The sequence below is a fragment of the Hylobates moloch genome, unplaced genomic scaffold, assembly GCF_009828535.3.
Source record: "Hylobates moloch isolate HMO894 unplaced genomic scaffold, HMol_V3 SCAFFOLD_13, whole genome shotgun sequence".
NCBI classification, from domain to species: domain Eukaryota; kingdom Metazoa; phylum Chordata; class Mammalia; order Primates; family Hylobatidae; genus Hylobates; species Hylobates moloch.
This window is the reverse complement of record NW_026652288.1, coordinates 34,338,793-34,352,283: the sequence shown is the minus strand read 5'-3', so window position 1 is coordinate 34,352,283 and position 13,491 is coordinate 34,338,793. Positions and strand designations below refer to the sequence as shown.

Below are 13,491 nucleotides of genomic sequence, written 5' to 3'. Positions count from 1 at the left end.
AAAATTAGCTGGGCATGGAGGCTGCTCATACCTATAGTCCCAGCTACTCAGGAGGCTGAGGCTGGAGAATCCCTTGAGTCTGGGAAGTGGAGGTTGCAGTGAGCCAAGATCATGCCACTGTACTCCAGCCTGGCCAACGGAGTGAGACTCTGTCTTAAAATAAATAAAATAAATAAATAAGCATTGTCAACAAACATAAAAAAGACACAGAAAAGGGCCAGGCGCGGTGGCTCACACCTGTAATCCCAGCACTTTGGGAGGCCAAAGTAGGCAGATTACAAGGTCAGGAGATCGAGACCATCCTGGCTAACACGGTGAAACCCTGTCTGTACTAAAAATACAAAAAATTAGCCGGGCGTGGTGGTGGGCTCCTGTAGTCCCAGCTACTTGGGAGGCTGAGGCAGAATGGCGTGAACCCGGGAGGCGGAGCTTGCAGTGAGCCAAGATCGCGCCACTACACTCCAGCCTGGGCGACAGGGTGAGACTCCATCTCAAAAAAAAAAAAAGATACAGAAAAAATAAACCTTATCCCCTGCTTCACACAATACATGAAAATTCACTTGAGATGAAACAGAGATCTAAATGTAAAATCTAAAAATAGAAAGCTTCTAGAAGAAAACATAGGAGACAGGCAGAATAACAGCACCTCAAAGATGTCTACATCCTAATCCCTGAACCTGGAAATGTGGCAGAAGGCACTTTGCAGATGTGATGAACTTGACGATACTGAAATGGGGGAGATGCCCCTGGATTATCCGGGTAGGCCAAGTGTCATCATAAAGGTCTTTATAAGAAAGGAGGGCTGGGTGTGGTGGCTCATGCCTGTAATCCTACCACTTTGGGAGGCTGGGGTGGGTGGATCGCTTGAGCCCAGGAGTTTGAGACTAGCCTGGGCAACACAGTGAAACCCTCTCTCTACAAAAAATAACAAAAGTTAGCCAGGAGTGGTGGTGTGCACCTGTAGCCCCGGCTACTTGGGAGGCTGAGGTGGGAGAATCGCTTGAACCTCGGAGGCAGAAGTTGCAGTGAGCTGAGATCATGCCACTGTACTCCAGCCTGGGCAACGGAAATGAAACCCTGTCTCAAAAAAAAAAAAAAAATGAACAAAAGAAAAAGAAGGCCGGGCGCAGTGGCTCACGCCTGTATCCCAGCATTTTGGGAGGCTGAGGCGGGCAGATCACAAGGTCAGGAGTTCGAGACCAGCCTGGCCAATATGGTGAAACCCCGTCTCTACTAAAAATACAAAAAAAAAAGTTAGCCGGGCGTGGTGGTGGGCACCTATAGTCCCAGCAACTCGGGAGGCCGAGGCAGAAGAATAGCTTGAACCCGGGAGGCAGATGTTGCAGTGAGCCAAGATCGCGCCAGTGCACTCACTCCAGCCTGGGCGACAGAGCAAGACTCCATCTCAAAAAAAAAAAAAAAAAAAAAAAAAAAAAGAAAAGAAAAAGAAAAAAAGAAGGCAAGAGAGTCAGAGTTGGAGAAGTAACAATGGAAGTGGAAGCAGGCGTTAGTGACAGGAGTGCTGGCTTTGATGAAGGAAGGGTCACAAGCTGAGGAGGGCAGATGGACTCTAGAAGCTGAAATAGGCAAGGAAATGGATTCTCCCCTAGAGCCTCCAGAAGGAACACGGCTCTGCCCACACCTAGATTTTAGCCCAGTGAGAGTGATTTCAGACTTCTGACCTCCAGAACAGTCAAATAATATATCTGTGTCATTTTAAGCCATGATCCAAACTTGCTCTCTTCCCTGATGTGCAGTTTACCACCCTGTGTCTGCCTTCTGTCTCCTCCGTACACTGGGTGATCCTCCAGAGGGCAGCAATCAGGTGTGACTCACATCTGCCCCATGTCTTCCCAGGCCCAGCCCCTGGGGGAGACGGTGATGTGAGCATGAGGGGCAGAGGTCAGTATGGGATCCATCTCATAGCCCTACTTACCTCATAGTCTTGCTCCCCAGTGCCTCCAGCTGAACTGCCCACCAGCACCTCCACGAAAGCTGAGCCATCATTCCCGATGTCCACACTGTGTATCTGCTCCTCCTTCTCCAACTGTGGGCAGAGAGAGAGGCCACTGTCAGTGCCTGCTCTGCCTCTGGGCTCACGGTGGGACCTCAGGATGAATCTCCTTTGGATCACCATGTCCCTGCAACGCCAACTCTGTGAGGCGGCACACCAGGGTTGAGTGGTGCCATATGTCCCCTCCATGCAGCACAGGGTATGGCATGGAGCAGGAACTCACAAGATAGTCACTGAATGAATGCATACGCACCCACCCCACACATACCTGCTCCCCTGACCTCTCCAGACTCCACCAGGTCAGCCTATCACACGCCGCCATGGAGCTCTCCTTGGTAAGCACTTGCCAGAGTTATAACTTTATTCAAATCATCATGCAGACAAACAGCACATGTCACCCCTCACCCACAATCGCTGAGGACTCCAGGAAACCTCCCTGAGGGCAGGGGCTTTGTCCGATCTTGCTCACCACTGGTTCCTGGGTTTGAATCCCAGCTGTGCTGCACACTAACTGTATGACCATGCCAGTTAACCTTTTGGAGCCTCAGTTTTCTCATCTGTAAAATGGGAATGACCACCATATCTAGGATCATGCACATAAATAATGGCCACAGGGCATGGCGAAGAGTAGGCAATTAACTGCTGTCAGTCAGGAGGTATTATTAGTCAGTGCTAGACAACTATTTGTTGAAAGAAGAAAAGAGCTACCTGCAGGAGGGCTCATCTCAAAGGATCTGCCATTCCTGTCTGACAGATAAAGATGCAGAAAGCCATGCGAGCTGTGCGGGCACGGGAGGCAGTTAGGTTGAGGCAAGTGTCCTGCCTTCCAGTTTGGGGCTCTTTTATTAGGATCCTAGAATGATGCATTATTACAACTCTCAAAGGTACCTAGGCCAGGTGCAGTGGCTCAAGCCTGTAAATCCAGCACTCTGCGAGGCCAAGGCAGTGGATCACTTGAGGCCACCCTGGCCAACATGGCAAAACCCCTTCTCTACTAAAAATATAAAATATAGCTGGGCATGGTGACACATGCCTGTAGTCCCAGCTCTTCAAGAGGCTGAGGCACAAGAATCTCTTGAACCTAGGAGGCAGAGGTTGCAGTAAGCAGAGATCATGCCACTGCACTCCAGCCTGGGTGACACAGCGAGACTCTGTCTCAAAAAAAAAAAACAAGGTACCTAATCCACCACCCTACACTGCCCTCTCCCACCCCTAGTGATGACAGATGCTCCAATCTGCTCTATTGCCTCCCTGTCAGATCATCTAGACATCACCTGCACACTGCTATCAACAGGAACACCACTGTATGGGAGGAGGGAGCCTGGACTTGGGGTGAGGTAGGCCTGGGCTCAAATACAGCAATGCCATTTCCAACCTGCACAACCTTGGGTGATGTAGTCAACATCTCTGTGAGGCAGTTTCCTCACATGCAAAAAGGGAAGATGGTCATAACCCTCCCTCCTTGGCCAAGCGCAGTGGCTCACATCTTTATAACCAGCACTTTGGGAGGCTGAGGTGGGAGGATCACTTGAGGCTGGGAGTTCAAGACCAGCCTGGGCAACATAGCCAGACCTTGTCTCTACAAAAATTACAAAAATTAGCCAGGCATGGTGGCACATACCTGTGGTCCCAGCTACTCAGGAGGCTGAGGAAGGAGGATCACTTGAGCCTGGGGAGGTCAAGGCTGCAGTGAGTCATGTTCGCATCACTGTACTCTGGGCGACAGAGTGATGAGACCTTGTCCTCAGACCTTGTCCTTCAGACCTCCCTCTGAAGGAAGTTGAGATGACACAGAATTAACAACTATAACCACAACTGCGGCCAACATCCGAGTGCGCTGAGCGCTCCTGGTGTGCCAGACTCCTGCTAATAATACATGTAGCTACTCTCCTGCAACGGCTCTGCCAGGCAGTTGCTATAATTATCTCTATCTTATACATGAGCAAACGGAGGCAGGAAGTGGTTATGTAACTTCACAGCTGGTGGGTGGCAAAGCCGGACCAGAACTCAGGCAGGCTGGCGACAGTCCACGCGTGCTCCTCCATCACACCACTGACGTGCGCTAGAGGAGGAAGATGGTGTTGGAGGAAGGGCTTGCCTAAGGCTGAGGCCGGCAGACCTCCTGCTGACTCCCCTGCCTCCACCACCACTCCCAGCCCTGGGCCCTGGGCAGTGTACAGTGCTGCCTGGGCTCATGAGATGTTCCAGTCTGGGCCGGGTGCGGTGGCTCACACCCGTAATACCAGCACTTTGGGAGGCTGAGACAGGTGAATCGCTTGAGGTCAGGAGTTTGAGACTAGCCTGGCCAACATGGTGAAACCCTGTCTCTACTACAAATATGAAAATTAAAATTAGCCGGGCATGGTGGTGTGCGCCTGTAATCCCAGATACTGGGGAGGCTGAGGCAGGAGAATCACTTGAACCCGGGAGGCAGAGGTTGCAGTGAGCCGAGATTGTGCCACTGCACTCCAGCTTGGGCGATAGAGTGAGACTCTGTCTCGAAAAAAACAAAAACAAACAAACAAACAAAAAAAAACAAGAAGTCCCAGTCCGACTGCTCCCCAGGCCAGGCTTGGTGACTTTCCACCAGCCACAACGGCCTCCCTTCTGTGCCAAGAACAGTCTGGCTCCTTCCCACCGCAGGGCCTCTGCACCTGCCAATCCCCCTGTCTGGACCACTTTTCCCTCAAACATATCCATAGCTGGGTAAAAGTTTGCCTTCTGTGCTTCAGGTGCCCACTCAGATGTCACTTCAGACCATAAGTAACCTACCTGGTGCCACTCTCTATCTCCCTACCCGACTTTACTTTTCTTCATGATTACCGCTTGGTGTTACACAGTTACATCTTTTTTGTTTGTATTTGTCTAGCATCTGTCTCTCCCGCCAGACTTTTAAGCTCCACAAGAGCAAGGACAGTGTCTGAGTTGTTCCCTACTGTGTCCCCAAGGCCAAGAACAGTGTCTTGTCCTTCCCAGCTCTGCTGATTTCCTGCTGTGTGATCCTGGAGCAAATGGTTTCATTTCACCCCTTGTGCCTCAGTTTTCGAACCTATAAAATGGGGACAATAATAACGTCTATCTCATAAAGTTGTTGAGAACATTCAAATCCATACCAAGAATGAGAAATAACATACCAAGTGCCTGGAATACTGCCTGGCACAGAGCAAACACTATATAAATGTCAGCTGAGAATATCATTAACACAGCAGGCCTCTAGTGCATTCCCGATGGATGGATAGACGGACGCAGAACAGGCGCCCAGCGACCATTCGCAGAAGTTACTACTCAAGAGTTACTAAGCAGTAACTCTGGCTCTGTCCTCCCTTATCAAGTGGCCCTGTTGAGCCCCTTCTCTGCTGTTTGCCTGGGTGTCCCATCTGTCACAAGAGGATCATCATGGCTAACATTTTCAAATTATCACCGTGTGCCAGGTGCTTGGTGTATGAGTTTCCTGTTAACTGTTGTACAAATTAGCACAAATTTTGTGGCTAAAAACAACACAAATTTGGCCAGGTGTAGTGGCTCACGCCTGTAATCCCAGAACTTTGGGAGACCGAGGCAGGCGGATAACCTGAGGTCGAGAGTTCGAGACCAGCCTGACCAAAATGCAGAAACTCCGTCTCTACTAAAAATATAAAATTAGCCAGGCGTGGTGGCGCATGCCTGTAATCCCAGCTACTCAGGAGGCTGAGGCAGGAGAATCACTTAAACCTAGGGGGTGGAGGTTGCAGTGAGCCGAGATCACACCACTGCACTCCAGCCTGGGCAACAAGAGCGAAACTCTGTCTCAAAAAAAAAAAACAAAAAACACACACACACACAAATTTAATATCTTACAGATCTGGAGGTCAAAAGTCTGAAACTGGGCCTTACAGGGCTAAAATCTAGATGCGGCAGGGCTGCATTCCTTCCTTCTGGGAGCACTAGCGGAGAATGTGTCTCCTTGCATCTTCAGCTTCTCGAGGCCACCTGCCTTCCTTGGCTCACAGTCCCTTCCTCGTCTTCAAAGCTGCTGAAAGTGCTGGCATCACTCCAGGCTCTGCTTGCATCTTCACAGCTCTGGTTCCAGCTCTCTTGCCTCCCTCTTTCCCTTATAAGGCCTCCGGGGGTTACATGAGGCCCACCAGATAATCCAGGGCACTCTCCCATCTCAAGATCCTTAATTTAATCAAACCCGCAAAGCTCCTTTGGCCATTAAAATATTTCCAGGTTCTGGGGACGAGGACATGAACATCTTTTGAGCACCAGTGTTCTGTCCACCACACTTGGCTAAGCGTGGGCTGGGCATCACTGAAGCCTCAAAACAACTTTAAATAGAAGGGTCTGCTATGACTCCAGTTTCACAGATGGGGAAACTGAGGCTCAGACAGGTTAAATCAATAGCTTACATGGCACACAAGCTAATAAGTAGCAGAGTACTTCAGACCCAACTGCCTGACTACAAAGCACTGTCCAATACTACCACTGTTCTCAACTCCTTTCCTTCCATCCCTGAGTCAAACTCAGCATCTTTACCTCTCCCACAATATTCAGCACGGCTCCTAAATGTAGTAGGATGGAGATGCTTGTATTTTAAATGAACAATTCCTACTGCATATATAACTATTTCTACTTTAAACATGCACAGGCACTCCCTGACATTTCTTCTTCATATATAAAAAAAGTCCTGGCTAGGAGCACTGGCCCACGCCTGTAATCCCAGCACCGTGGGAGGTGGAGGCAGGAGAATCACTTGAGGCCAGGAGTTCGAGACCAGCCTGGCCAACATAGCAAAACCCTGTCTCTACCAAAAATACAAAAAGTTAGCTGGGTGTGGTGACACGTGCCTCAATAGTCCCAGCTACTCAGGAGGCTAAGGCACAAGAATTACTTGAACCTGGGAGGTGGGGGTTGCAGTGAGTTGAGATGAGCCACTACACACCAGCCTGGGTGATAGAGTGAGACTCTGTCTCAAGAGAGAAAACAACAGGCTGGGCACGGTGGCTCACACCTGTAATCTCAGCACTTTGGGAGGCCAAGGCAGGCAGATCACTTGAGGCCAGGAGTTCGAGACCAGCATGACCAATATGGTGAAACCCTGTCTCTACTAAAAATATAAAAATTAGCCAGGCGTGGTGGCATGCACCTGTAATCCCAGCTACTTGGGAGGCTGAGGCCAGAGAATCACTTGAACCTGGGAGGCAGAAGTTGCAGCGAGCCCAGATCATGCCACTGCACTCCAGCCTGGATGACAGAGCGAGACTCCATCTAAAAAAAAAAAAAAAAAAAGTGGCTGGGCATGGTGGATCAGGCCTGTAATCCTAGTACTTCGGGAGGCAGAGGTTGGCGGATCACAAGGTCAGGAGAGTTCAAGACCAGCCTGGCCAAGAGGGTGAAACCCCGTCTCTACTAAAAATACAAAAATTAGCCAGGCATGGTGGCGGGCGCCTGTAATCCCAGCTACTCGGGAGGCTGAGACAGAGAATTGCTTGAATCCGGGAGGCAGAGGTTGCAGTGAGCCAAGATCACGCCACTGCATTCCAGCCTGGATGACAGAGCGAGACTCTGCCTCAAAAAAAAAAAAAAAGTAAATAAATACTTTTTAAAAATCTGATAAAAATGTTTATACATGGAGGCTGGGGGTAGTGGCTCACGCCTGTAATCCCAACACTTTGGGAGGCCAAGGCAGGTGGATTTCTTGAGCCCAGGAGTTCAAGACCAACCTGGGCAACACGGCAAAACCCCGTCTCTACTAAAAACAGAAAAATTAGTTGGGCATGGTGGCATGCGCCTGTAGTCCCAGCTACTCGGGAGGCTGAGGCACGAGAATCACTTGAACCTGGGAAGCAGAGGTTGCAGTGAGCCGAGATTGCACCACTGCACTCCAGCCTGGGCAACAGAGCAAGACTCAATCTCAAAAAAAAAAAAAAAAAGTTTGTATATACATGGCAACAACCCAATAAATGTCCATCAGTTGATGAATAAACATTGTACAGTATATTTATGGAATATCATTCAGTTATTTAAAAAACTCAAGTTGTGATATATGCTACAACATGGATGAACCTCAGAAACATTATGCAAAGTGTAACAAGGTTAAGTGTAAAAGACCACATATACATTTATAAGTCCAGAATAAGCAAATCCAGAGAAGCAGAAAGTAGATCAGTGGTTGCCAAGGGCAACATTGGGGAGAGAATAAGTGACTGCTTAATGGTTATGTGGTTTCTTTTTGGAGTGATGAAAATATTCTGAATTAGAGAATGGAGATGGTTGAAGAACATTGTCAATATGCTAAAAAAAAAAAAAAAAAAACCCTGAAATGTGTACTTTAGTTATTTATTTATTTATCTATCTATCTATTTTTTTTGTTGTTGAGACGGAGTCTCACTCTGTCACCCAGGCTGGAGTGCAGTGGTGCAATCTCAGCTCACTGCAACCTCTGCCTTCCGGTTCAAGTGATTCTCTTGCCTCAGCCTCCCGAATAGCTGGGACTACAGGCACGCACCACCACACCCGGCTAATTTTTGTATTTTCAGTAGAGACTGGGTTTCACCATGTTGGCCAGCCTGGTCTCGAATCCCTGACCTCAAGCAATCCACCCGCCTTGGCCTCCCAAAGTGCTGGGATTACAGGTGTGAGCTACCGCATCTGGCTGAAATGTGCACTTTAAATGGTTAAAACAGTTAATTTTATGTGAATTTTTCTCAAAATAAGAGATGAGTGCTCAGTATGTATCAGCTGTGAGGATACAGGCACAAGATGACTATCATCTGTGGCCTGGGTTCGTGTGCATGCAGCTTTCTCAGGGAGACACAGTTCATGATATGAACTGTTCCTGAAACAAACATGGCACAGGAAGGCAAAGTTCCTGAGAGGTATATTGCTAAAAAACTGTTCCACATCCATGAAATGCAATCTTTTTTTTTTTTTTTTTGAGACAGAGTCTTGCTCTGTCACCCAGGCTACAGTACAGTGGCACGATCTCGGCCCTCTGCAACCTCTGCCTCCCGGGTTCAAACAATTCTCCTGCCTCAGCCTCCCAGGTAGCTGGGATTACAGGCGCCCACCACTGCACCTGGCTAATTTTTATATTTTTAGTAGAGACAGGTTCCACCATCTTGGCCAGGCTGGTCTTGAACACCTGACCTCGTGATCCACCCGCCTCAGCCTCCCAAAGTGCTGGGATTACAGGCGTGAGCCACTGCACCCGGCCATGAAATGCAATTGTATGCATCATTTAAAAGAATAAGGTAGGCTGCATGCGGCGTGGCTGACGCCTTGGGAGGCCAAGGCAGGAGGATCACTTGAGGTCAGGAATTCAAGACCAGCCTGGCTAACATGGGGAAACCCCATCTCTACCAAAAATACAAAAATTAGCCAAGCCTGGTGTCATGTGCCTGTAATCCCAGCTACTAGGGAGGTTGAGGCAGGAGAATCACTTGAAGCTGGGAGCGGGAGGTTGCAGTGAGCCAGGATCACACTACTGCACTCCGGCCTGGGCGACAGAGTGAGATTCTGTCTCAAAGTAAGTAAGTAAATAAATAAATAAGGTAGAACTTTATGCAGTGTGCATCTCCAAAATACATTGTTACTTGAAAAAAAACACACAAGGGAACAGTGTATGTACTATGAATTTTTTAAAAAGGGATGGAGGCGGCCGGGCGCGGTGGCTCACGCTTGTAATCCCAGCACTTTGGGAGGCCGAGGCGGGCGGATCACGAGGTCAGGAGATCGAGACCACGGTGAAACCCCGTCTCTACTAAAAATACAAAAAAAAAAAAATTAGCCGGGCGTGGTGGCGGGCGCCTGTAGTCCCAGCTACTCGGAGAGGCTGAGGCAGGAGAATGGCGTGAACCTGGGAGGCGGAGCTTGCAGTGAGCCGAGATTGCGCCACTGCACTCCAGCCTGGGCGACAGGGCGAGACTCCGTCTCAAAAAAAAAAAAAAAAAAAAAAAAAAAAGGGATGGAGGGGGTAGGTATATGTGCTTGTATGTGTACAGAATGACCCAGGAAGACCACCCAAAAAAACTGCTAATGGTGGTTGCATCAAGAGAGAAGAATGAGGGAGCAGGAGTTGGGGAGGAAGCAGGCAGGGATGGAAAGGATGAGGGGAGATTTTCTTTTTTTTTTTTTTTTTTTGAGACAGAGTCTCGCTCTGTCGCCCAGGCTGGAGTGCAGTGGCGCGATCTCGGCTCACTGCAAGCTCCGCCTCCCGGGTTCAAGCCATTCTCCTGCCTCAGCCTCTACGAGTAGCTAGGACTACAGGCGCCCGCCACCACGCCCAGCTAATTTTTTGTATTTTTAGTAGAGACGGGGTTTTACCGTGGTCTCGATCTCCTGACCTCCTGATCCACCCGCCTCGGCCTCCCAAAGTGCTGGGATTACAAGCGTGAGCCACCGCGCCCAGCGGGAGATTTTCTTTTTAGTGTATACCCTTTTGCACCTTTTGAATTTTGCACTATATGCATATAATGCCCATTCAGGAAGCAAATATAATAAAACCACAATGGCCAGGTCTTTGTGGCCTGTCAGTAATCCCTGTAATCCCAGCTACTCAGGAAGCTGCCTCCAAAAAGCTTAAAAAAAAAAACAAAAAAACCAAATGAGCTGGGTGTGGTGGTGTGCACCTATAGTCCTAGCTACTCAGGAGGACAAGTTGGGGGATCACTTGAGATCAACAGTTCAAGACCAGCCTTGGCAACATAGTGAGACTCCGTTTAAAAAAAAAAATCAAATATAAATAAATAAAACCGTAATAGTTATCTCAATATAACAGAATACTATACAGAAATGACAATAGGCCAGGCGCAGTGGCTCATGTCCATAATCCCAAGGATTTAAGAAGCTGAGGCAGGAGGAATGCTTGAGTCCAGGAGTTCAAGACCAGCCTAGACAACACAGTGAGACCCCATCTCTGCAAAAAAATACAAAAATCAGACTGGTGAAGTGGCACATGCCTGTAGTCCCAACTACTGAGGAGGCTGAGGTGGGAGGATCGCTTGAGCCCGGGAGTTCGAGCCTGTAGTGAGCTGAGATGGTGCCACTGCACTCCAGTCTGGGCGACAGAGACCCTGTCTCAAAAAAAAAAAAAAAAAAAGAGACAATAGGAGTCGGGCACAGTGGCTCACTCCTGTAATCCCAGCACTTTGGGAAGCCGAGGCAGGTGGATCACCAGAGGTCAGGAGTTCGAGACCAGCCTGACCAACATGGTGAAAACCTGTCTCTACTAAATACAAAAAATTAGTCAGGTGTGGTGGGGCATGCCTGTAATCCCAGCTACTTGGGAGGCCAAGGCAAGAGAACCACTTGAACCTGGGAGGCAGAGGTTGCAGTGAGCTGAGATTGTGCCATTGCACTCCAGCCAGGACAACAAGAGCAAAACTCCATCTCAGACAAAAAAAAAAAAAAAATCACAATAAACCATCTACAGCTACACTCAACAATATAGATGAAACGAACAAACATAACAAGGGAAGCCAGACAAGAAAAGTTTATACCACACAATTCCATTTTATATGCAATTCAAAATCAGGCAAAATGAATCCATGCTGTTAACAATCAGGACAGCGGTCACCCTTGCAGGGGTACTGACAGGAAGAACCTGAGGGAACTGCTGGGGGCTAGGCACGTTCTGTGCTGCATCTGGGTGTGGAGTGCAACACAGGGCTGCAGTTTGCGAAGAGTCACTGAGCTGTACGCTTACTTACACCTTCACTCTATGTATGTTACATATCAAGAAACAGTAAAAACAAATTTAAAACACCACAGTGGCGAACTGAGTGATTAGAAAACCAATGACAATCAAAAATGACCACAGGCCCTATTGCTGATGAACATTTTTTCTAAAAATGACACACCTCCAGTGACACACCGGAGTTATACCTGGGTCTTGTCCAAGCCACCCCTCTAGCCCAGGAGTAGTTAGCAAAGAGCTTGGCATTTCCCTCTGGGGGCAGGTGATGAACAGACAACAGAGCCTGCTGTGGCTACTGCAAACAATCAGGTGTGTGGGGCTGTCATAAGCAGATGGCTAAGCCCCATGTGGTAAGATCCAGATGATGCGTAACAATGATTAGAGGAGAAAATGCAGGGTAGTAGAAGAACCCACAAATGTGGCCAGGTGTCTTGGCTCATGCCTGTAATGCTAGCACTTTGGGAGGCCAAGGCAGGAGGACTGCTTGAGCCCAGGAGTCCGAGACCAGCCTGGGCAACACAGTGAGACCCCATCTCTACAAAAAATTTTTAAAATTAGCTGGGCCTGGTGGTACGCGCCTGTAGTCCCAGCTATTTGGGAGGCTGAGGTGGGAGGATTGCCTGAGCCCAGGAGGTTGAGGCTACAGTGAGCCATGACTTTGCAGCTGCACTCCAACCTGGGCAAGAGAGTGAGACCCTATCTCAAAACATAACAAAACAACCCAGAGATAAGCCTGCTGCCTTGGTGGCCAGAAATGTCTGCCTTATCAGTTATGTCAAAAGAATCAAAATTAGCATTTGATGAATCCAGAGTAACCCCACAAATTAGTCATTGCCAGATGCAATCAGTCATTCCAAAGGGTCTCTGACGTGGAATAAGTTAACAAAACTGCTGCTGCAATGCTGGTCTCCCACTCCTGTGTGTGGCTCCTGCAGCTGACTGTCAACATGGAGCCAGCAGGATCCTGTGAAGGCCTAAGGCAGATCCTGTCCCTCCTCTGCTCGGAGCCCTCGGGTGGCTCCTATCTCACCCGGAGTAAAAGCTCAAGTCCTTTCAATGGCTTTCCAGGCCTTAAGGGGTTTTTTAGGGGTTCCCAGTCCCACCCTGTTACCTCATCTCCTACCTCTCTCCCCCTGGCTGACTCCACCCCAGCCACACTGGCCTCCTTGCTGTCACAGGCCAGCTTCAGAGTCTTTTCCCTAGATACATACATAGCTCATGTTGCTCAAACGTCCCGTTTTCAGGGAGGCCTTCCCGGACCCTATTTAAATAAAAATCCTTGCCACTGCTCCAGCTCCAGCTGGGGCACTCTCATTCCCCTTCATTAAGTTCCTCCACAGCACTCATCATCCAACATATGTTTTACTGACTCATTGTCAGTCTTCCCCTACTAACGTGAAAGCTCCACAAGACTGAATTTCTTTTGTTTTTAAGAGACAGCATCTCATTCTGTTGCCCAGGCTGGAGCGCAATGGTGCGATCACAGCTCACTACAGCCTTGATCTTCCAGGCTCAAGTGATCCTCCCGTCTCAGCCTCTGGAGTAGCTGGGACCACAGGCATGGGCCACCATGCTTGGCAGATTTTTGTATTTTTAGTAGAGATGAGGTTTCCCTGTGTTGCCCAAGCTGGTCTCGAACTGCCAGGTTCAATGACCCTTCACCTTGGCCTCCCAAAGTGCTGGGATTATAGGCGTGAGCTACTGCACCCCACTGAGAGTGAATATTTTTTGTCTTCTGCTGTGTACTGCTGTATTAAAACAGTGCTTGGCCTACAGAAGGCACTTAATAAATACTTGACTA

At 48.8% G+C, this 13,491-nt stretch overlaps 1 protein-coding gene across 4 annotated transcripts in view; it reads right to left on the bottom strand.

Moving 5' to 3' along the window:
- Positions 1-13,491, bottom strand: part of XRCC1 (X-ray repair cross complementing 1) — a 29,385-nt gene that overhangs the window by 15,631 nt on the left and 263 nt on the right. For 2 of the 4 annotated variants that reach the window (XM_058426408.1, XM_058426405.1), the window contains exon 2: positions 1,937-2,047. In XM_058426408.1, the coding sequence (XP_058282391.1) occupies positions 1,937-2,047 (111 nt within the window). Of the gene's footprint in view, positions 1-1,936; positions 2,048-2,483; positions 2,553-3,635; positions 3,801-13,491 lie in introns of those variants that run through there. The other 2 variants (XM_058426406.1, XM_058426407.1) reach the window with 2 other exon arrangements.